This window comes from Nomia melanderi, chromosome 1 (assembly GCF_051020985.1).
Source record: "Nomia melanderi isolate GNS246 chromosome 1, iyNomMela1, whole genome shotgun sequence".
Classification (NCBI taxonomy): Eukaryota; Metazoa; Arthropoda; class Insecta; order Hymenoptera; family Halictidae; genus Nomia; species Nomia melanderi.
The window spans coordinates 14,317,773-14,341,164 of record NC_134999.1 but is presented as its reverse complement, the minus strand read 5'-3'; the positions used below and the strand labels follow the sequence as shown (position 1 = coordinate 14,341,164).

At 34.7% G+C, this 23,392-nt stretch overlaps 1 protein-coding gene across 3 annotated transcripts in view; it reads right to left on the bottom strand.

The window, feature by feature from the left end:
- Positions 1-2,629: 2,629 nt before the first annotated feature.
- Positions 2,630-23,392, bottom strand: part of LOC116427618 (opioid-binding protein/cell adhesion molecule homolog) — a 250,072-nt gene continuing 229,309 nt past the window's right edge. For all 3 annotated transcript variants that reach the window (XM_076366482.1, XM_076366481.1, XM_076366485.1), the window contains one exon: positions 2,630-15,274. In XM_076366482.1, coding sequence (XP_076222597.1) covers positions 15,130-15,274 — 145 coding nt within the window. In that variant the 3' untranslated portion in view covers positions 2,630-15,129. The remainder of the gene's footprint in view (positions 15,275-23,392) is intronic.

Genomic DNA, 23,392 nt, shown 5'->3' with positions numbered 1-23,392 from the left:
GTAGTATTAGTATTCAATTACCCCAGAATAATCTCTTTATTAATCTCAGAACATTTCATGAAAACTTTCTTTTCTCGAGAACTCAGAAACAGGAGTTAGACCACTACAGTTCTGAGCTGTTCGATTATTGGGCAGAACGCGCACGGTTTCCCGAGAAATTATTAAATTAGTTGACCTGGATATATTCGAACTAAAATATAAATAAACTGAAAACCCGATTACTGTGTTCTCAAAGTCAATAGCAATGCTTAGCTCTAGTGTCAATTAAAGCAAATGAAAAAACTTACAATATAAACGGATGTCATTAAATTATATCGAATTATATAATCCGCACCGCAGTCACATTAACACATTGACCGTAAAATCTCTGATCAAAATATAATAAAACACACTAAGTTACTCAGACAATCAAAGCAATATTCCCAACAAAACGCAAACCAAGAATTCAACATTTCTCAAAACAGCTTTCTTTCTTTCACGACATAGATCCAACAAAATCCAGTTTGTCCGATGTGCCACTGAAAATGTCAATTCTCAAATCTTCGCAGAAAGTTCCATACGTCAGTCGAATTCAGGCGACGTGACGGTCAAAATATCAAACGGATAGCCGCGATTGACCTCATATTGCAGTCCTCGATCAATGAATCGCAGAGGCACGCGATGGAAAGGAAATTCGATGATTTCGTCCGGCTACTTTACACGAAATCTATGCACGAGTACTGTATTTACATGAAATAAAGCATTTCGCGCGGACGAGCGTAACTCTAATTCGTCGTCCATGATACACGAGAACGTATACACAGATAAATCAGTGTGATACGCGATTTGCTTAGCACTAACCATACCGGCACTTTTACTGCCGTAACAAACCGAACAGCTGGCTATAAAAGAAAGGTAAACAAGTTAGACGATCAACTTTTTCCTAGCAGAAACAGAAACAAGATGGAAGACAAACACTGAAACACGGATTAATCGGACTATACAGGAATTGATAGAAAGGTCACTCTTCGGTTAGTGTTGGCGTTTTAAAAATTTACTTTCGGTGTACCGTTGACGTCTATGGGCGGTCAATTCATGTTGCTCGGAATGAGGTGAAGTCGATTAATGCTATTTAGCGTTGGTAAAATGTTATTAACGCTAGAACTACCGGAAATTGAGCCATTCCAGTCTTTATTTTGCAGTTATACAAATAATGAAGGCGTGTTTGCGAAAGATTTTAATTAAATTTGTGTATTTGCACAGATACAGGACTAGGCGATCCTTCGAATCGCAAGAAACGTATTGTTCTAATTTTTATAGAATACTAGAAATTAGTAACTTTAATTGCTTGGCAGTTTTAGTGTTAATAATAACTGCAGCAAAGCTCGCCTGAATAAGACATAAGTGAATTCTAATTAAACTCTAATAATCACATCCTCCGTTAGCTGTATATTATATAAATGTGATTATTTTATATTGGTTTAATTTAGTTCAATTTAGTGTTTTGATTGTTTCAATATCTCTTCAACTATTAATATGATTGTTTTTTATTACTGGTGTAATATTTTCCATGGTAATTGACACTGGAAGCTATTTTCGGAAATATGGTGGTGTTCCATATTTGGCGCTGTTACCCCATCAAAAACTATCCATAATTTAAGGGGTTGAATGCTCGAAAGAAAACGCAGAACTTTAACTTTGTCACTTACAGTTTAAACGTTATTATAAACGCGTCGTTCGAATGTTCGTCTGTTTACGTTATTCTTTGGAAACGCGATTTGTTTCCGCGTTGTTGAGCGGATCGAACCTTCTCGAAGGATATCCGATTATCTCGTCTTCCGGCAGTGAAATTCTTGCTTCCTTTCGACGTATAATCCACTTCCTTGTGTCGAGCACGCAACGAGTCACAGTGCGCAAGCATTCCTTTCACACGCGTTCGACAACATGGTCGCTTTATTTAACGTTACAATTGCCTTTTTACAGTGAGTCGTTGCGATGGCGGTTCCCTTGTTAACAATCGTCTTTACGCCGGCAATTAGACTGCGGATGTTCTTGCAAATTTTCGTTCTGTAGATTATCTTCGGTGTTTGCGCAGTCGAGCCTCGATCGCTCGAACACTTTTGTAATTTGTTGTGAAAACCTGTACGACACGATGTAGGAAGATTTTATAATTATGTCCCTCGCGTTTAATATACATTTTACTTGTATAACTTGAATTTAGAATTTCTATAAATTGAAATTTCGATTTACATGTGAGTCGACATTTTTCAGGAACCCCTATGTTGTGAAGTTTCGTTTGTTAACTTCTTGCTGTGTGATTTATTTCTTAACTGTGATAGATAGAACTACTTGATCATTAATCATTTATTAGGAAACGAAAGAACTTTGATGTTTATTGTATGTTTATCTCTAAAGGTTGACCATTGATAATAGAAAAGTAATATTTAATTTATGTTTAAAAAAGTAAATAACACTTAGATTTAAATTCATTTTAAAATCTTTATTACCAATCTGGCATGATATTGTAGGTGAAGGGGTTAAATTTATCTTAGTAGAACATTCGATAAGATGAAGCTTGCATAAATGGAAGATTGTTTTCTCTTCTGATTCGACTTGTCGAGGCTCGACTGTGTAGAAGATAGGAGTATAGAGTAATTTATTTAGAAAGAAATGAAAGGTTTGAATATAAAACATATGAAAAATGTTTCTAATCTATGGTAAAGTTTTTATTTCACTGTATCTCGTGCGAACGTACACAAATTTCTTGTTCCATTCCGTTTGTACAAATGATTTGTGCAATGTTTGCTGTAAATGCATAAAATCCGCAATCTAGTGGTAATTAGCGATATAGTATCGTGTCGCGTGATGAGTATTGATGAGTCGTGATAATAATTAATAAACAATGTAACAGAGCTTCTTTTTCTCGCACGTGTATCGTGTAACAATTTTATTACAGCGAGGAACTTCGTTCCAAATTAACAGAAATTATTTACATTCAATAATATTTGACGTGCGGCGCAATTATCGTGTTACAGTATTAACAAATAGTACAATATTAATAACATTTCACGCGGGAGAGTTTTACTCGCTAAACGAGATAAATTCATAAACTGATGTTTGGATTGGAATGTACCTTTACATCGCAAAATAAAATATCAATTCGATCCTTTCTACCGGATTATCAATATAACGAATTTATTATGCAAGAATCATTTGGACTAACACAATTTATTGATACAGTTCTTGATCTTCTTTCGTAGGATTGATGTTGGATCGAAATTAGGCCATTCATGGAAAACGATTATTTCATTTTTATAGTGTTTCCACGCGTTATATCGAAATCAATGTTTCACAGTGAAGTTTCATGATAATGCTTCTGTAAAATCGTAAGAAAATGTTTCTACGTAAATCTACAAGTGTATATAAATTACAAATATAACCGGCATAATGCGGGGAAAGAAAGAAATCCATTTATTTCAGCACGTAACTTATACAGATCTCATGGGACAAAATGTTGTTTCATTGTACAATCATTGTACCTCAGAAATTCGTACAACGAATTTCAAAATTCATATTTGCAACAGATTCTCATTGCATAGTATTAAAAGAAATTGCGAAATAGTGATTGCTTCCAACTGCTACTTACGAGTATGTATAATATATTTACAATAATGTTATCAAACCGATACATATACATGATTGTAAGTTAGACGACGCTAGACACATGTTCTTGTTTCTGAGACACTGCACTTAATGTTCTTAAGTTTCAATTCTTAATTTGACGATCGATTCTTTTAATATAATATACTTACTTTACCAAGGAACATAATTGCGTTAGCACATATTGGAACATGTGTACTACTTTTGCAATTAGGGAGCAACGAAGTTTAATTACGCATTGTTTAAAACTAGCACAATGTCTCGATATCTTGTACAAATTGAAACTTCCATTACATGTCTCAGAAATGTCCAGTGAAAACAACTTAACGCTTAATACGCTAACAATGAATATTACAGTAATTATTAGACTGTGGATTTTATGAACTTAAAGCGCCTTTGAATATTCGAAATCGGACAACATACAGAATGCTACTAATGGTTAATAATTTCATTATCGACGTATTGAAATCAGTTAGAAAAAAAAAATCAATTTCCCTTGGTCTTGAATATTTCAAGATCAATTAATGTAACACGAAATGACCGTCGGTTCGATTGCGATCGAACGAAATATCAATTAAGGAACTGCGTCGATTCTTCAAAGGTGAAGAGTAAATAATTTGCACAGTCGTGTGAAGTATGTTCTTGTGAAATTTTCATGTAAATTACTCAAGTGTTAAGTACTTACATGTCGCAGGAAATCATTTGCGTTTGCTTTATACATACGAATGTTCGATAATCAGTCAATTAGACCTATGAGTTGTGTTTGTAATTACTGGACTGCGATTTATACAAAAACTTACGATTTGAAAGTTTAATGTTTAAAGAATCGGAATGAAATAAATCATTTAGTTCGTCTGAATGATCAAATAATAAACAGATCTTATTGTGTCAAGATATTTATTAATATAATTATTATATTCGCCATAATTGCATAAAATCTGCAGTCTAGCAATTACTTGTTTATTTGGACGTTCGCGAGTGATTGAAGTCCCACTACAGACATACTGAGAGACGTCAACACATTGAAGTAGTTTCTCCGACGCCAGTTGGACAGTGCATTCTTAATGATTCAATTCAATGACCGTTGTTGAGTAGTTAACATATCATACATTTTGAAATGATTTAATACCGTAGTAAATATTATAGAAACACTTTTAGCATTGTTTGAAATGTTCACTTTGTAAAATAATTTAAACGGCTTATAATTATACTTTATGTAAATTACTTATTAAGAATTTAAAATAATATTACAGACATTTGAGCAAACACATTTCCTGCAACACATTTTACAAAATGCAAGTGAATTTATTGCTAAAACACTGTGAAATTCGTCTAACAATATTCATTATTTTCATTAATGTTTCAGGTTAATTGTTAGGATTATAATCCAACCAAATTTAAAGAAAGAAGAAAAATATTGACCAGTTGATTATTCTGTTCCAAAATAGTCCATGAAAACTATTTTTTACAACCAAGCAATTATCATAATTTTCATCGCTTATTTAACAGCACTTATTCACAAAAGTACAAAACACTCGTCAAAGTGAAGATTTTAGTTTCTAATCAATTCGAATATTATTCAATTCCCATAAATCCAAGAAAAAACAAATGAACTCACTTATGCAATAAATACTTAATATCTTATTCTCTTACAAAAATTAGAAAAAAGTTTTCAAACAAAGAAATTAGCAACATCAGCTTTCATTCAATCAAGGAACTTTCACGATACAATTAATAAGGTGAATGATTAAATGAATCGCAGTGATTAAGTCACAGTCGAGTAATTAGTTTGGAAGCCTCGTCTTCGGAAAAATACGATCTCATTGCTGTCCAACTGCGCGCTCGGGGAACTTTAGGTGGGTAACACGTCGAACTCGTGGCTGATGGTGCATGGAACATTTATTCCTTTCGACGCGCCACCTGGGAACGCAACGTGCCTAGTCCTAGAACTTATCGAGTCTATTATACGTACACGGATATGTGGTGGCCTCGTATGTCGATCCAAAATCAACGATCCGCCTCGGTGAACCCGTTTCAAGGTAACTCCATAAATCTAGCCGTATTTTTTCCCCGTCGCGGTGTATGTTATCCGACGTTCCGACCATAGGGGATATTACGTCGTTATCCGACGTTCCGACAGGGAACACTCATTATTTATTTACTAGCGACATCTCGTGGAAAGTCTGATCCAAAATTTGTCAAGTTTCAATCATGTTTCGAAATTCTGTTCTTCTCTTTCTGATAAAACGTAATTCTTCATATATCAAGGAAACGAATCAGAGTTAGATTTGTTCTATTCCAAGTGTCTGATATAAAATTTATCAACTATTAATCGTATTTTGAAATTCTGTTCTTCTCTTTCTGATAAAACGTAATTCTTCATATATCAAGGAAACGAATCAGAGTTAGATTTGTTCTATTCCGAGTGTATGATATAAAATTTATCAACTATCAATCATATTTTGAAATTCTGTTCTTCTCTTTCTGATGAAATGTAACTTTTTATAAGACGAAGAAATAAATCAGTCAGCTTTATTCTATTCTAAGCGTCTGACATAAAATTGATCAACTTTTGATCGTGTTTTGAAATTCTCCTCTCTTTCTCTCGAAACTTAATTCTTACGAATCAAAAAAGCAAATCAAACTGAGTTTCGTTCTATTTTAAGAGTCTGATCTGAAATTTATCGACTTCCAACTTTTTTTATTATAGTCGTTCTTTTCTCAACATTTGATTTCTACAAATCAAGGAAATAACTCAAAATCGATTTGTCCGTAATTTTTCGCAAATTGAAAAGAATCGATCGAAGTCGGTCCTGTTTTATTTCACGAGCGCGTTTCAAAATGTTCACCGGTGCGTACATTTTCCCGCGGCTCATCATTTCCCCGCCGATTATTTTTGTAATATCTTTTTCTTTGCTCGAGAATAAACGCGGACTTTTATTTTCACGTTAACGCCACTCTATTTCGCAGTCATTAATGTTACGAAAATTCAGGGAATTGAGGCCACAGGAGAGCACTTCAAAAATGGCTGCGAAACGGTTAAAATTGTCGGGCGGGTTTGAAGTTCTTCCCAGATGCGTGCCGTATTATACGTGTAAATCAAATAATACACCTTTGAACGTTTGAGGTTTCCTAAAAATGCGCGCGAATTTAGGGCAACCCTCAATATTTATTTCTCCGCGGCAGCTCGTTGCAAAAAGGAAAAACACTCGCGAGCCGGTGACCTAGAAATCAAACTAACTCTTCGAATTTTATCTCGCCGGAGCGCGGTCCACGGAAAAACGAGTAACGCGGTTTGTTTATGCGCTCTCGAAGGCTGAACTTCAAGAATTTCCCCTACGGAAACTTGCTTCTGGATGTTTGTTATTTATTGGTTAAGAAAGCCGGGCGCTTCACATTACGGAAACGCTGGTTTCTCGACGATCAGCGATAGATACAAATTGAACGAACTAAATATAAACTTAAAAGATTTAACTGTTAAATTTAATGCTGGCTGGTAATTAATTTTTTTCCGTTTTTAGTATCTAGTTTGAAATCAGTAAATGAATTGTGATCTGATTTAAATGCTTGTTGGAAATATGAGTACTACTAGACCGTTTCGAGTATGAAGTTTTTCTATTTTAGGAAAAAACGTTATTTTTATATTATACACGAAATTAGGTATGATTAAAATTAATGACACCTTTTTTTATGGGAGATAGTGTAGTGGATAAAAGGTAAATTAGAATGTATGGGACTTGTTATTAAATTAAGTACTCAGGCATGTAAAATAATTCTTAATTTAATGAAAGTAACGCGAGAGCGTGATTCTAGCTGGAACTTGAACTCATTTGAGCTTGAATATTAAGCGTATACAGCTAAGAATGATTCATTTAAGAAATTATACTAATAACAGTGAAATAATGTCAACATTTTTTGACGATTAAATTTTTAATACGAAAATATTCTTTAAAACTTTCAATTTACCAACAAAGTAAAAAATAATTATATTTCTAATATCACATGGTTCTAATATCACATGGAAAAATTGTATTACGCTAAATTAAACTTCATTAAACTATTTGTCGATAAGTCTCTGTGAACTAAAATTCCCAAAAGCACAACCACAAAAACAAAATTCACATAGAAAAATATTTTTCCTAATAAATACCACAAATTCCTAAAAACCATACTTATTTTCCACATTTCATAATCACGTGCGTTTTGTACACTCTCAAATTTCCCATAAACCCAAAAAAATCCGCACTTAATAATAATTATAACACACGAGTCGAAAAGCAGAAAAATATTGTTACTTATTATTCAACCTAATAATTTCCAAACTCCAATTACCGCGGTAAGCATAAACATACAAGTTTCAAAATACATATTTCTTCACACTCTCAAATTTCCCATAAACCCAAAAAGCTCCGCGCTCGATAATAATCATAACACACGAATCGAAAAGTAATACAACAAGACTTATTCAACCTACAACAATTTTCAAATTTCCCGCGTCGCGTCGCGCCGATATCGCGGTAACTATAATCTCACGAATGAAATTCGAAATATCTATCGGTCTACCGGGTGCGCGCGTGAACGTTGCGAGGGGAGGCCGCGGAGAGACAACAGCTCGCTTCCGGCATCCGAGCGGAATTCCGGGGCGAGGTTTTGTTGTAATATTCGGGTCACGGTGGATCCGAAGCGCAGAAAATACGTTGCTTCTTATCCAAGAATCCACGAAAACCGCGAGCCGTTGTTCGCAACTTCGTGCCCGCATAAACGTTTCCAGTCGTTCGGGATTCGTGTTTACGGCTGGTAAAAGGAATACCAAGGATAAGCAGGGTAATGCTTTCGCCCGCGTTGATGGCGCTTGTAAACGAGCTGTTCGCGTATTACCGCGCGATGCCCCACGGTTCGACTCTGCTCGGCTCGGCTTCGCCCATCCACCCAGTTTCCCTATCTTTCTATTGGCACGAGTATTCCGGCGAATCGGTTAACAGGATTTTTCCAATTCCCAGTAACGAATGGAGTTTTCCAATGTTGTTCAACTTCGACAGATGTTAGTATTATAATCAAATATGTTATACATTAACACTATAACTAGATAGGTCAAAATGATGCTTTCCTTGATGTTCTCTTTTGGAATTACTGAAAACGTACGAGTTCCTCTTTGAGGAATTACTAAAGAAGCTGATTAAGTAATACCTAAGCTGAAATTTAAATTAATTCAGACTTTAATAAATCCACGTGTGTAGTTTTTTAGAGAAATTCTCGAAAGTCAGTTTAAGGGCTCGGTAGTTCGTGTTGAATTGACTTTTTGAAATTTCTTTATGGGAACTCTAAGAGTGAATCTATCGAGACTTTGAATGATTTAAAATTCAGTTAGGGTATTGCTAAGTGAGTTCCTTGAATAATTTCTCAGAGAAACATCTGTCGCCTTTTTAATCATTGTAAAATGTAGAAATTAGAGATGGGCTTTAAATTAGATGTAAATCTAATTTCTTTGCACGAAATATGAAACATTGATCGTGTTAATTACCGAGTAACCAAAAGGTATTGTTTTTCTTTTCTTGTTCAGTTATAAAATATCTACTATACAAATTAAATTAAAATAATGAAGAAGCCATCCTATTCTTTACTATTTTTCACTTATACGATCTGTTACCAATTTGTTTATTTCAAACTTTCTTCAATTTATCATCTTCACGTGACAATTTGATATAATTATTTCGGATCCATATTTCTCCAACTATTTTAAGGTAATTTTTGCTTCGAGAATAAACGATTTACTAAAAAATATCGTAGTACTAAAGTTCTGACAGAGGCAAACATCATGGTTGCTGACAGAAGAGTTGACATTCGTTGAATATGTAAAATATGTAAGTAGGTGGGCGAGTACCTCTGTGAATAACTGTATGCACCGAGCTCCATCACTCAAGAATGCCTTCTGTTCGAGTAGCATATCGATCTCGCAGTGGACGTGTTAAAAATTCTGATACCGCGAGTCGTTTCCCGTGACGAGATAAATTGAAATCGCGGAATGGACTCACGCGGCGCGAGCACGAATCGCGAGGAAATGTAATTAAGATATGTAAATAGTTCTTTTTAAACGAATCGCGGAACCTTCTAATCTCTAACAACCGCGGTTTCGTTATTGCACGTTCGTTAAGTATTTTATACGTGGCCCTCCGCGTTTTTAAGAACTTAAGCCATTGCGGCGCTTGAAATATCATCGGACTGCGAAAACGGTCCTTTTTCTTGCTGGATCAAGGAACACCGTTCTTTATTGCCGTCGGATGCTAATTGCTAGTTACTTTAATGTTTTATACCACATCGAAATGCATACGTTTGATTATTTCGCGTTCTTAACATTCAAACTATTAGATAGTACAAATTGATCCACTTACGAACTCTCATTTTGCAAGTATTTAACACTAGAACTACTTGTTTCGTAATTACTAATATTAGATGCTCAAAAGCATCTTGAAAATAAATAATTTCACTTGAAAATAATCTATTGTTATAATTTTTATAGGGATTACATATTAATCGTATTAAATGCTCGGTAGTTCTAGTGTTAAATTATGAAGGCGTTTTTGCGAAAGATTTTTAATGTAATTTGCGTATTTGAACAGATACAGGCCTAGGATCGTTCGAATTTCAAGAAACGTATTGCTCCAGTTTTATAAACAATCGGAAATAAGTCACTTTGATTGCTCGGCAGTTTTAGTGTGAAGATTTTATGCGCAGAGTCTCGTTAGAAGTGTAAGTGAGTGTTTCTTCTTTTTGGATTGAACGAGGAATATTTTTTCCTGTCGTCGAAATTATACGACAATTATTGCGTGTGTACTGAGCATTTTACCTTCGGTATTTTATTTCGAAGATTTTACGTCTCGCGCGTGTTGGGAATGCAATTAAGGTAATGCGATGCTTTATTGCTGTACGTTCATAATTGTTATATGGATTGCAGAATGTTTTAAGTGACGTTAAACTCTGGACGTTGAATGTTCTATCTGTTTAAAATTTTCTGTCGTCGCGTTTGAAATGTAATGGTATTAGTTCTTATTGACTGGGTTGCATAATTAATTCAATGATTGTTAATGATTATTGATTACTGTTTGAGTAAACAGTTCTGAAATGAATTATCTCTTGTGAATGGGTTCTCTCAAAATTATAATAGAATATGAATTATTGAAATATTAACAGAAAATTTTGAATGGTAACGTCACTTTGATGTGTAGATGTATCAGTTCTCTCATTTGTTTGTCTGAACATGCCTGACCAAGCGTTGTCTTGTTCTACTGTTTCAATCATAAAATTGACGAAATACTTCGTATTCTTTAACTCTGTTGAACAATTATTTATACTAACACTTCATTGAGTGTAATAATAACTTCAGTATAATAATATTTTGTATAAATATTCATTATATAAACTCAAGTGGATGGAGAATAAATAATTGCGTCAGAAGAAAAATAAAAGAATTAACACACCGCAGATCGAAGTGTTAAATACTGATTATATTTATTACTTCTATTCCAATCAAAATCATAATATTTGCAAATAAGTATGTAAACAATAAACTGTAAATATAATTCCTATGAATTTCAAATCTGTTTCTTTAGTTTGACGACAATTACCACACTGACATCGAAAATAATTCGTCAACCTTTCAATGAAATAAATTATATAAATTCGTCGTACTTTATATTACAATCTTCTGCATTTTAATTTTCTTCGACAAGCAGTTACTATTTATTTAAATAAATTGCTCCAAATTGGAAATTATATTGTTGTTTGCTAGACGTGTTACCTTGAATCTTCACGAACAAAGGGAAAAAAATATCAAAGCAATCTTAGTGAGAAAAGAACACTTTATAAATAATGGGCGAAATAACAATCGGAACTATCCCAGACTAAACCGGTCAATTTGAATTGTTCGAAACTGAGAATCTGTTAACTAGAATTATTGAAGTGCGTTTGCAGTTCAGGATGACGAAGGACGGGTATAAAAATTCTGCATTATACTGGCGTCTCATAAAAGCGGGTAATGGCCGCCGTAAAAAGTTTCGTTCCGAAGTATTCGCGTAACCTGTTTTTATTATATTATAAAAAACGTTCTAGCATAGAAGTTGCGAGATGACTCAGAAACGAAGGTTTAAAATTAATTTTATTTTCACCAATATCTGAAAAATATATCCCGATCGAAGTGAGCAATACATGGGCGTTATTGAAAATCGTTTCGGGGACAGTAATACTAAAAATGCTTTATACTCTCGTAACTAAACCAATGTCTAACAAAGAATCTATTTCACAGAGTTTTCATTCATAAAACGAATTATTAACTTTGTCGTATTAGCATTTTTATGCAATAATTTCGCTAGGAGAACTTATTGAATAATTCACAACAAATATTCTTTATCGCAAATGGTTACATTGATATTTCTAAATATTAGTCAATATTTTTCTCTCCTTTAATCAACGCAATGTAATACGCTTTCGAGGAATAGCTCCTTTACTACCCAGAAACGATCACAAAGTCTAGGCACTTTTTATCGAAAACAGGAATAACAGATGACATAATTATTCCATCGAAACTAACAGAAAGAAATTTATATAAAAATAGCGAGTGCCTAAAGCACAGATCAACCAACGAACATTAAAATCATCTGTTTCTACAATATTAATATTTCTCAAGCGACATTAATAAGAATATTTTGAACAAATATCATAAATCACATCGTATATATCATCGAAGTGAATAAATTTCGCAGTAATCATAAATAAAGACAGAAAGAGGCTGCCAGATCTGCGAGCAGAATGGAAACAAAACGTCATTGAGGGATAAAAGCCAGCGAATCATTAATTCTCATAATTTCAAACTTCTTCGCGTTCGTCGTATTGACTGCGATGCCGCAACTGAAATGCGTTTCGTTTTTGCCGCGGAACGCGCGGCGGCGCGATGGCGTTTACGCTGGACGAGGGATTTTCTTAAAACCTCGAAGTGAGTTTTTTTTCGGAAAAAAAGAGCTCAGTTCTATTGGGCATAAAGGTCGTCGGATCGACGAAAACAACGGCACTAAACCAGGCCCTATTAATTTCTCTGGTCCTTCCGTGGGTTGGTCGTTTGTCACTGTCAGACGATACTATTAACCCGGGTGCCGTTGTGTGCCGTTTGATCGGGAAAATTATTGCGGCTGCATGTGAAATTGTCACGGAACAGGTACCGTTCATGAAAGACTGCCTTCATCGTGATAGCATCGCAAAATGTGTGAACGAACTTTTAACCTTTATCGAAGCGGTTGCAACTAAAATTTAATTGTTTCTTTTCAAATGGGAAAGACTGAAGTTGGGGCAATCGAAATATTGTTAATTATTTCTTCGTTGATTGTATAACCGAGCAAGTCTATCGCATTATCTAAAGCATACTGGACTACATAAAACTGTAAATTTTACGTTTGCGTCGTTAATGAGCTATACGAATGGATAATTGACGAGGTTAAACGATAAAGATAAGAAAGTTACCATTTCTCCAAACAATGGCTCATGTAAACGTGAATGTATTGCTCCCTTATTATTTGTTGAAATGTTCGAAGTGAAGTACATTTATTTTATTAAATCTTATTGTTTTTTTTTTTTAGGACATGGTGGTAGTCGTCGAGTACAACATAATTCCATTTATTTCAGTAGATTCCATTTATACCAGTCTACAAGTGTATTTTCAAATGAAAGTTGTTTATACGTATGGTAGAACCTATTCTGAGCATACAACATTTTATTACTATTTTACAAGTTTAAAAACTGTTTGAGCGATACGCAAACTCATGGAAAAAAGGATAGATTTTCGATTTAGATGTAAATGCTTTATTGCTTGAAAAAATTGACTATATAGTGATTCGAAGTACATTACAATGATTTTCTGCGTTCAGACGTTAACGTTTAAAAGTTTTCCAAATAAACCTGCTGATTATCAAATATCATTGCGCTACGTATTTTTTTTATTCGATCCAATAGATTGCTAATATTTTACTTATTATTGGTTAACCGCACCATTTAAGAATCTTAAATAATACGAACGGATCGGAAAGTAATTAGAAAACGATTGTAGTGAATTCTTCCATGTATAATACATCGTTAATTAACAATAAGTGTACGACTTCATCAGTGAAACAAAATAAATCCATTGCTTACGTTTACGTAATTAATCACGCTAGCAATTAATCTTTTAAACGACCTCGTTCATCGCGACTTCTTCCGTGAGAAATGGTCCACCCTTATTAACAAATAAGAATTCTCTCAATCCCCAATATCTATCATACGAGCTTCGTTATACATTATTAAAAAGCATAACAACTGGTAAAACAAATGTCCGTCAATATTTATTCAGACTATCAGTAGAGATAATGTTATCATAACACAAACCTCTGATCTATATTACAAACGTAACAATGACACCATAAACATATTTCCTTCAACGGTACCTTTAAATGATACACTCATCTACAACTTTTCAAGTATAACAAGAATCAGTCACCGTTAGAGAACGAAACTAAAGATCAATTTAAAGTACATCTTCTCTACTACCCTCCAAACGAAACAGCCGTTTCAATGCAACGCCCATAAAGTAAGAAAATTACCAAAAACCACTGAGAAATGAAACAAAAACGAGCACAAACAACCCCTCGAGTCGAAACTATCCGAGACACACCCGATCATCTTACGAGAAAACCAACTCCGCGCTAACAAAAATGAAAAAAAAACCGCGAATGTGCTACACACCCATTGACAACGGGATCGAGTCGTGCGGATCGTTGATTACAGTTACCGAAGAACGTATCGTGGATCGCGTCGAGTCCAACTGTCTCATACTAAACAGCCATTTACATGTCGCCCCGAGAGCTTTTCGTCCCGGGGCCGCATCTGTCCCCCTCTCTCCTTCATTTTCATCGAACAACGAACCTAACAGTTTGCGAGTCCGATTGAGCGAACCGGCTCGTGGTGCCGTCTCGAACGGAGAACCGTTCCAGCCACTGTTGAACAGTCCCACTCGCGTTGCTTCGATTGACACGCGGAATATTATCTACGGATACAAACAAGAAGCCGAGAACACTGTTAGACACACTGCAGATTTTTCCTAATCCTCGCGAGTCGCGCTAGCGATCCACCAGCTAGAATCCTCGGGACGTCCCTTTTAGGGGATGCGCAACGGTCACAAGCGTCCTCGAAACGTGCGAGGATAATTCTTTGGCGAAAGGATTCCGTAATGGCCGCTGATCTGCCTGGTCGCCTGGTCGATCAGGTAAAAGAAAGATCAAAGGTGATATATAGGGGCACAAGGTGGTTACTGTTGATTGAGACGATGCTTCCTTTCTAGATTCCCTCTCGCCCTTTCCTCTCATGGTTTCTTTTTCCTTTTTCTTCTCTTCTTCTTCTTCTTCTTCTTCTTCTTTCTCTCCCTCTTCCTCTTCCTCTTCTTCTTCGATTAAATAAAGGGGGGACGACCTCTGGTTATGTTCTTATTGGATGGCTCCGTGATCGACCAGTCACCTCGCGAACGAACCGGCGTGCAGAAGCAACAGGAGCAACGCGAGCGTCCTCGTCGCCGCGCCGCTGTTGCTCGAGTTCCCATGCTGCATCGCCGCGGGATGCTCTCCTGAAACAAACAGGGGTTAGGAATTACGACGGGAAATCGATTACAGGCGGCGTGAACGTTTGAAGATTTTGACAAGTCGAATCTGTTTTATTTCTCTTTGAGATACGTTTTTGTACATTGGTTTTTCGCGGATGTTTCGGAGCGAGTTTAATAGTTTTGCGTCGTGTATGACGTTGTTTTGACGCTTTGTCTATATCTGAATGTCACGTGTACTATGGCGTTCGGAAGTTCTTGGCCAGATCGGTTTTCGAATGTTTCGGCAGGATGAGTTTAAGGGGATTTCTGTTAACACTTTGCGTAACGGTTAATTTTCGGAAAACTGAATTGTGACTGGCAATTTTCAGTGAGATCAATTCGCATCGTTATACACAGAAAAACTCAGATATATTGTTATGTAATATGTTTCAAATAGATAATCAATTCGAATCAAATTGAATATTTCTTTAAATGCTCTGGTAATTAGCAAAGTTGCATAGCTAAGTGTATTTTTTAAAAACCAGATTTCTCGTTACCAGTACGCAATGTGTTAATTATAAAAGACACCGTACTATTTCGTCTTCATAGTTGTGCATTAAGAGAACAACTAGTTTGGCGAGTTCGAAATTTTATTATCATTATTCATTACTTCTTTTTAAACAAGCATGTATGAAGAATAGTTGCTGTTGATTTCTTTACAGTATCCTCTTGCGATATGTCCTTTATATGTCATAAGAACAAAAACCCTTAAACTCTTTATTGTGCAAGAGAAACTGCAAAAACGATTTGACCGAGAACTTTTGAACGCCATTCTATATGAAATTTATGTAAAATGCTTTGATTGATTTATTTACTATGTTTCTGTAAGAAAGGTATGTTCACAGTAAAGGTACTTTGAATTTTTCGCGGTATATTAATATATCAATCGTGACATTTATGTTTGGTCTGAAATCGTAGTCACCTGTAAGGTTTAATGTTAAAAGTTCGAGAAATTATGAAGTTGAAACATTTTAATCGAAAGGATATAGAAAGCTGTGACATTCAGTAAAAATGTTTATCTTTCACAAAAAGGTGACGTAAACATTTGAACTTATAAAAATCGATTTCGTTGTAATGAAAGTTTTCGCAAAGAAGTTTGGATTCTTTGACAATTGAAATTAAATTGTCTCCAAATATTATTGTGCTCAAATGACTTCAGGGCATTTTTCTAAAGTTTAATTGTATCACATGTAATCTCAAGTAATTCTTCACATAATTGCGTTTGGTGTTATAATATCCTATCATATTTCCATGAGTATGTTTGATGGTTCATATAATTATGTATATTTAATGATGGTCATGGCGATTTAATTGCTTGTAGTTCTATGACACGAGCAATCCAGTTACAGGCACTTCTGAAGCTTGATGTCACGTGAATGGATAGCTTCGTGACTGTTACTAGTGATTGACATGGTGACGGTAACTCGTCAATGGCAAATGTGACGATGTACGATACAAAATTCAAAAACTCTACGTCATGATCTACAATTTTCCTGTACACATTCATAAACTGCATAAAATAATTCATGCAAGTTATCTAAATGTAATTTTTCAAATAGATGCATTATATGTTTTTTAATTTGAATGTATTTTTTTAATTTTAATGTATTTTTTATATTATGTCTCGTAGTTTTAGCGTTAACTCTTTGGTATTTTTTCATATAAATTTTATGAAAAGAAACCTACGGTTGCGTAATCAATCAAAACACGTGTACTGACTGCTGATTAGCACTTAACCCTTTGACTACTGTTGATGCCCAAAAGCGTTCAGACAACCTGCGCTTGTGATATTAAACATAATGCTTAAAAATATTGCTTTATTAGATTATCAGATATATCGTAAACAAAACATTAATGTCACTTTTAAATTTTTAGTACAGTAACAATTCCACGCAGAATACAAAGAAATAAATAATATTGTTTTAATGTACTGGAATTTAGTGTTTCGATTATTCGAATACACTTTCTTAGTAATGCACACCTAACGAAAAGTTCCGCCGTTCTCGGATGTAGCGACCGAATTCCTACCGTATGGTACGGCGGGTACGTCTCAAAGTCTGCCGTAGTCAAAGGGTTAAGCTACCCATAAGCGAAGATCCCTGTGTGGTACAATTTTCCTTTATATAGGCGTTTTCTAGCTTCCTGGTAAATGAACCAGTTAACTGCGTTTGACGTGTATACGCGTCAATCTTAAAAGCTTGAAATGATACTAATTCGTTGATGAATTATTTATTTTACACAGAAACATGTAATTTTTCTTTATTCTGCTCTGGTTTTTCATTAAAGTATAACCTGGGTGCATTCGTCCTACGTTTGACAGGTACACACTTCATTTTTCCACTTTATCGCGCGCAAAACGAGAGATTTTTCAAACGAAATTGTTTTCGAAAACTGCCAACGCCGCTCTCAACGACTTTTTATTTTTTACAGAGATAAACGTAATTATTAATGGAATTTTTCATATCTTCTGTTACTTTCTTTTTACTTGTACCCCAGATTATACATGATGATATAACGTTTTCTCATTTTTATTCAATTTATAAATGGCACTCGAAGGGTTAACATGTTCGTGCTTATGCGTACCATTCAGGACGAAAGGATTAGTCGAAGCAAATGTATATATTTTCAAACTTATTTTTCTATGGCTAGTTTACAATAAATATATGAATATTAAAAATTTGAAGTTAATGTGTTTGTCGAATATAAATTCTGCAAAGAATAATAAATACAATACCTCTCGAGCGTGAAATAACACTGCACCCAGGGAAAAAGAACATGCCATATTGGCGACACTGATTTCGAAAACAAATGATAACCTTCAGAACTTTGTAGGCTCCAATATTGCACCAGTTTAAATATTTTAATGAATCTCAAGGAAACCACCTTAAAATTATTCGATTTTCCGTACATCCAAATTTTCTACTCAGAAGGAAAATAAAAGATCGAAGAAATGTTATAGCATTTCTCATTGTCGCTAGGAATACTATAAAAATTAGTTGCAGTTGCCGATAGATTATAAAAGAACCTGGAGTGCTAAGGGTTAAATGTCGCCGCTGTAACGACGCCGATCGCAAAGGGTTAACCTCTAGCGTGTGATTTCATGTTTTATCGATCTCGGTATTTACCCGTCGGCTCTGCCTATAAAATACAAAAATTTACTATTCACTCTGTCGGGACCTGGTAATGAACGGGTTAAAAGCTTTGTAATAAAGTAGTCTGCGCTTGATCTGCTCTTCACTCGTTCATCGTCCCCGCGTTTATGTGTGTCCCGGGGTTCGTGCAGGGAGCGTCCCGGGGCGACGCCGCGGCATTTCTGTCACGCGTGCATTCTTGCCCGTTAAATACGCCAGGACGGCGCAGAATGCGGAGAAAATCGGCTACCAGGGATAAGCCGGCTGAATTGCACAGGGAATGACAAATATAGGAGGCCGACGCGCACGAGCGCATTATCAATTTGAGACCGGGCTGCATTCCGCTTTGCGCCGCCTCCGAAACTTTCCGCCGCGGAATACACGGTCTGCTTGAGCAGTCACCAAACTTTTTCAAAATAATGGCACACCGTGCAGATCTTTTCGCGGAAAATGCGCTAAACGAGAATCTCGGCCGTCGGAACAAATGCACCGCTTTCCATTCGTTTTCTCTGAGTAAACTTTCTATTAACGTGAATTGTCGATACGTGATTGTTTAATAGAGCGTGGAGCTTTATCCAATCTTTTGAGAATTAAATTAGAAGAATGGGATTGACACTGAATGTGGTTTTACGTAATGAATATTCTAAGGTACTATGTATTGGGTTATTTCATGCATAATGCAGTTTTTTTATGGTTATTTCGTTTTTATAGGTAAAGACAAACGGAACTGTTTTAAAAGTAATTGTAATGTATAGATGGATAATTTATAGATAATTAAGGGGAACACGTTTTAGATTGAAAATAGTTTTGTTTATCTTTGTCTTTGAAAATAGAATGTAAAAATTTGTATTGTTTATGGGACGAGCCATAATAAATGTATTACTTCGAAACATTTCGTTGTAATTTATAAACAGTTTCAAGAATTAACTGGTTTGCTGCTTCATTCAAGTAATCGATATTTTACTGTATTTTTGATTATTTTGATGATGATTATTTAATTGATGATCGTTATAGTTTTCTCAATGTTCAACGTCTAAACGCTATTCCTCAATAGAAATTTCGATTTGTATAAATAGAAAATAGTCTCGCGAGCACGACGATTGTTGCAACACTCTAATTTGTTGGTAATATACTATTGAAACAGAGCACCAACAGCGTTTCACAGAATGATTTAACAAATCATTCTCGCACAGCTGCAGAAGAACTGTGTTTCGAATGAAAAGAAAATGCATACTTCTATAAAGGAATACTCGTGAGTCATTATTATTAAAAGTGTTTCATTGTAAATTAGAAAAAAGAACTTTTACTATAATATGTAATTTCTATTATTATTAAGAAGTTTGTTTTCTTTAGAGACAGACCGTAGTAGTTTGAGAAACGCCACATATCCGCTATTGAACGGATTGAAAAGGGATGGGCGGTGGATCGAACGTCGAAACCCTGTTAGGCGAAATCGAATTTCCGGCGGTTTCGATTGAAAGTTATGCGGCTGCGTATTTCGCAAGAAAATTTGTTTCGGCCCACGAAATTTCAGCTTGCAATAGTTTTCGTCACCGCTCCACTGTTCCGAGAACTTCGTTTGGATTTGTTCTATGCGGATTAGATTCGGGTTAGATATCAAAATTTTTCACAGGAATTTCGTAATTGTAAAAATATACGAGAAGAAGATTAATGAACGAATTCGGCATAAATATATTTTAAATTGTTCTAACTATGGAAATAATACATTCTATAAAATACATAAGTAATTCATTCTGTTAATCCCTTGACCTACAATATCGTGTCAGACTCGTGATGAAAATTTTAAACTGGCTTCGGGAAAGCTAAGTGTTATTTCTTGTTTTTAAATATAAATTAAATATTACTTTTCCATTATCAATTATTAACCTTTCGAGTAAACGTAGACATGAAATGAGCATCAGAATTTTGTCCTTGTAATAAATCATTAACGATAAAGTAGTTGTATCGGTCGCGGCTAAGAAACAAATCATCAGGGTTAAATGTTACGAAGAATTGTTAAATATTAACCTGATTTTGTCGAGGATTAAAATGATTTATTTCGTTAAATATGGAAATAATATTTTTTTCATTGTGTGCAATCGAGTGTGCATTGAAAATCGATAAATAAGTTATACGACGATTTAAAGTTTCTAATTTTCGCGCCCTATATACGGCGTCGTATTGCATTGAATTACAACTGGTGGATAAGGGTGGAAATATTGCAGCGATGTTTTTGCATTATTTGTATAATCATTGTGGCCGCTTAATTTCATAATTAGCTACATTTATTGGATCGGGAATTTATTCACTGTGCAAATCGATCCGGTGTGAGTTAAGGGTTCATTAAACGCAGTTATATTTCACTTAATATATGATTCCGAAAAGTTAGAACTCGTAGCTGTTACTAGTTATGATGTATAAACGCGTATATATGCTTTATTTACTGGATTCCATGTGAATTATCGATTTCGAAGTTTAATACGTGCCACTGATTATTGGTGAATGTAATTTTGGGTATTATAATCACTGAGAATTTGAATTTCAGTGTTGCTGGAGCTTCCGTTGCTATGCAATGCTTGCATCGTAAATTAATCTGCATTTTCTATATTTCTTTGAATGATTATAATTACCAAAAATGTTTGTCTTAAAGGATGCTTAACAAGAATCTGTATATTGTACATTATACTACAATACATAGATAATTGTGTCAAGTATGTTTGATGATTACCTAAATTAATCAATTTTAATATACAAAAGAATATATGCATAGAAAAATTGTTATACTTCTGATCAAATATAAAAATGGATATCATTATATCGAACAGATGAGGGTACTATTAATGACAATGAATTTTCTATGAAAATAGAGTAAGAATTGTAATTAAGGTAGAACATAAATGAAAAAATATTACGAATGAACTCGAAACAGGATTCTCGATGTTAATGGTATAATGTGACGAATGAAATAACATTGAATAAATAATAAATAATAAACGACGACGTTAGCAGAAGTCGCTGATTTATGGAGTTGACATTTGTTGTACACTGAACAGTTTGTAGTGTCGAGTCCGTCTACTACGCGGTTTCTGTATTATTTACAGCCGTAAGTTGGACTTCGAAATTTCGACGGCATGAGTATTGAAACTAATACACCGAACGTATTGCTGCTGTGTCGAGTCGATGAAATGAAACATGAAGCCGGGATCTCGGTTCGGACGAGTTCATTAAGTGACGATCAAAGAGATAGTGGCATGTACACCGAAGTTCCCTTTTCTACAATTGAACACAGTGAAACCACTCTTTTGTCAATTATTCTTCAAAACGTGACAGGAAGAATTTATTTCCAAGCATTACGATATTGATATTCAAAAATATTATAAAGTAATAATAAACTGATGTGAACCCTATGCACTCGAGAGGCGATTCGCTCATCATTTAATTTCATGCAGTAAAACTGAAATTTAATATTTAATATTATACCTTATATAACTCGTCAATTTAAAAAGTATTGAAATAAAATAGCTTCGTTAACTCTTCGAATTAGTTTCACAGAATATCGTGTTTATCTCGTCAGAAAATGTTAAAATATTTGTGTGTGCAAAGGGTTAATAATATTGATAAATAAATTAATATCAATAAATATCCTTAAAACCTAAACAAATTTGTACACTTCCTTTAAATATTAATAGTGACAATTTCTAACATTTATCTTCAAAATGTTTATTATTACTCATCATTGGATAATAGTTATTTCCAGTACTGTACATGACCTTTCTACTCATACAATTTCTAATCAACATATTTCCATAAAACTAAGATATTTCCTTAGTCCCTTGCAGAAATATTGGATGACGATATCGAACAACCGTGGAAAGTATTGTATATTTTACACTGAAAGGAATTGATTTCAGGATTTATCTCGACCGAGCACTTTTTTACTTGTCCCAGTGAAAACTATAAGCTTTTAAACCGTTGAACCCTTTTCTTGTCGTCCCGTGGACCACTGCGGACACTTCGTTCTTCATTAGCCGAGCAGCACGTTTTACGTCTTGCTTGGGTTCACTGTCTCGTTATATAATACTACTTCTTTCTTTTATTGTCGGCAGGATTAAAGCGGAGTCCACCTACTATCAGCTAATCCAATAATTCAGTGATCATAGCGATGCAACTACTGAACGAGACTTCTGTGTTTACGAATGAAAATTTCATTCAGTTAGAGACTTTCGAGTCTAGCGTTCGATCGACGAACTGTCGCACGCGCCGTAAAAGACGACGCACTTAAATTAAATGATCATTGTATTGATTCATTGTTATTTATGTTTCATTGATTTATTTTATTTCATCGGAAACAGATAAAGCTGTATACTTGCTAAAAGAGAGAGTTCTCTTTATTTCTTCTATTATGTCGTTGATGCAACATTTATTAAGAGTTATTATAAATATACATGGTCTAGATTAGTTATTAATGAGGAACAGGTAGATCATAATGAGGTACAGAATCGATATCTCGTTTACAGTGTAATAGATGTATCTATTGTACGATAATAGGGACATAAAACGGTCGGTATGAGGCACAAATAGGTCAATCAAGGGGACATCAGGCGAAAATGTAATTTTCTCGAGAATGTTCAAATTATTCTTGAAAATGTTTTAATAGGAAAGCTAGACAGTCTGTAATTCATATATACGTATATGATAATTAATTTATGTTGAATCTTGATAGATTAATCTCTTATTGTGATCAATAAGTGATCGTTCTTTTCTTTAATGTTCAGTTCTAGTATTCAAATTTCGTTGTTATCAGATCGATGCTTCTTTCTAGCATAAAATAGCGCTAGGAATGAAGGGAATAAATTCAAACAAAAAGAAATGATTACACAAATAAATGAAACGTAATGTAGCAACTTCGAAATATCCTCCAGCCGTTTGAATATTTCACATTTCATTAATTCGCATTATTCACTGACACAGG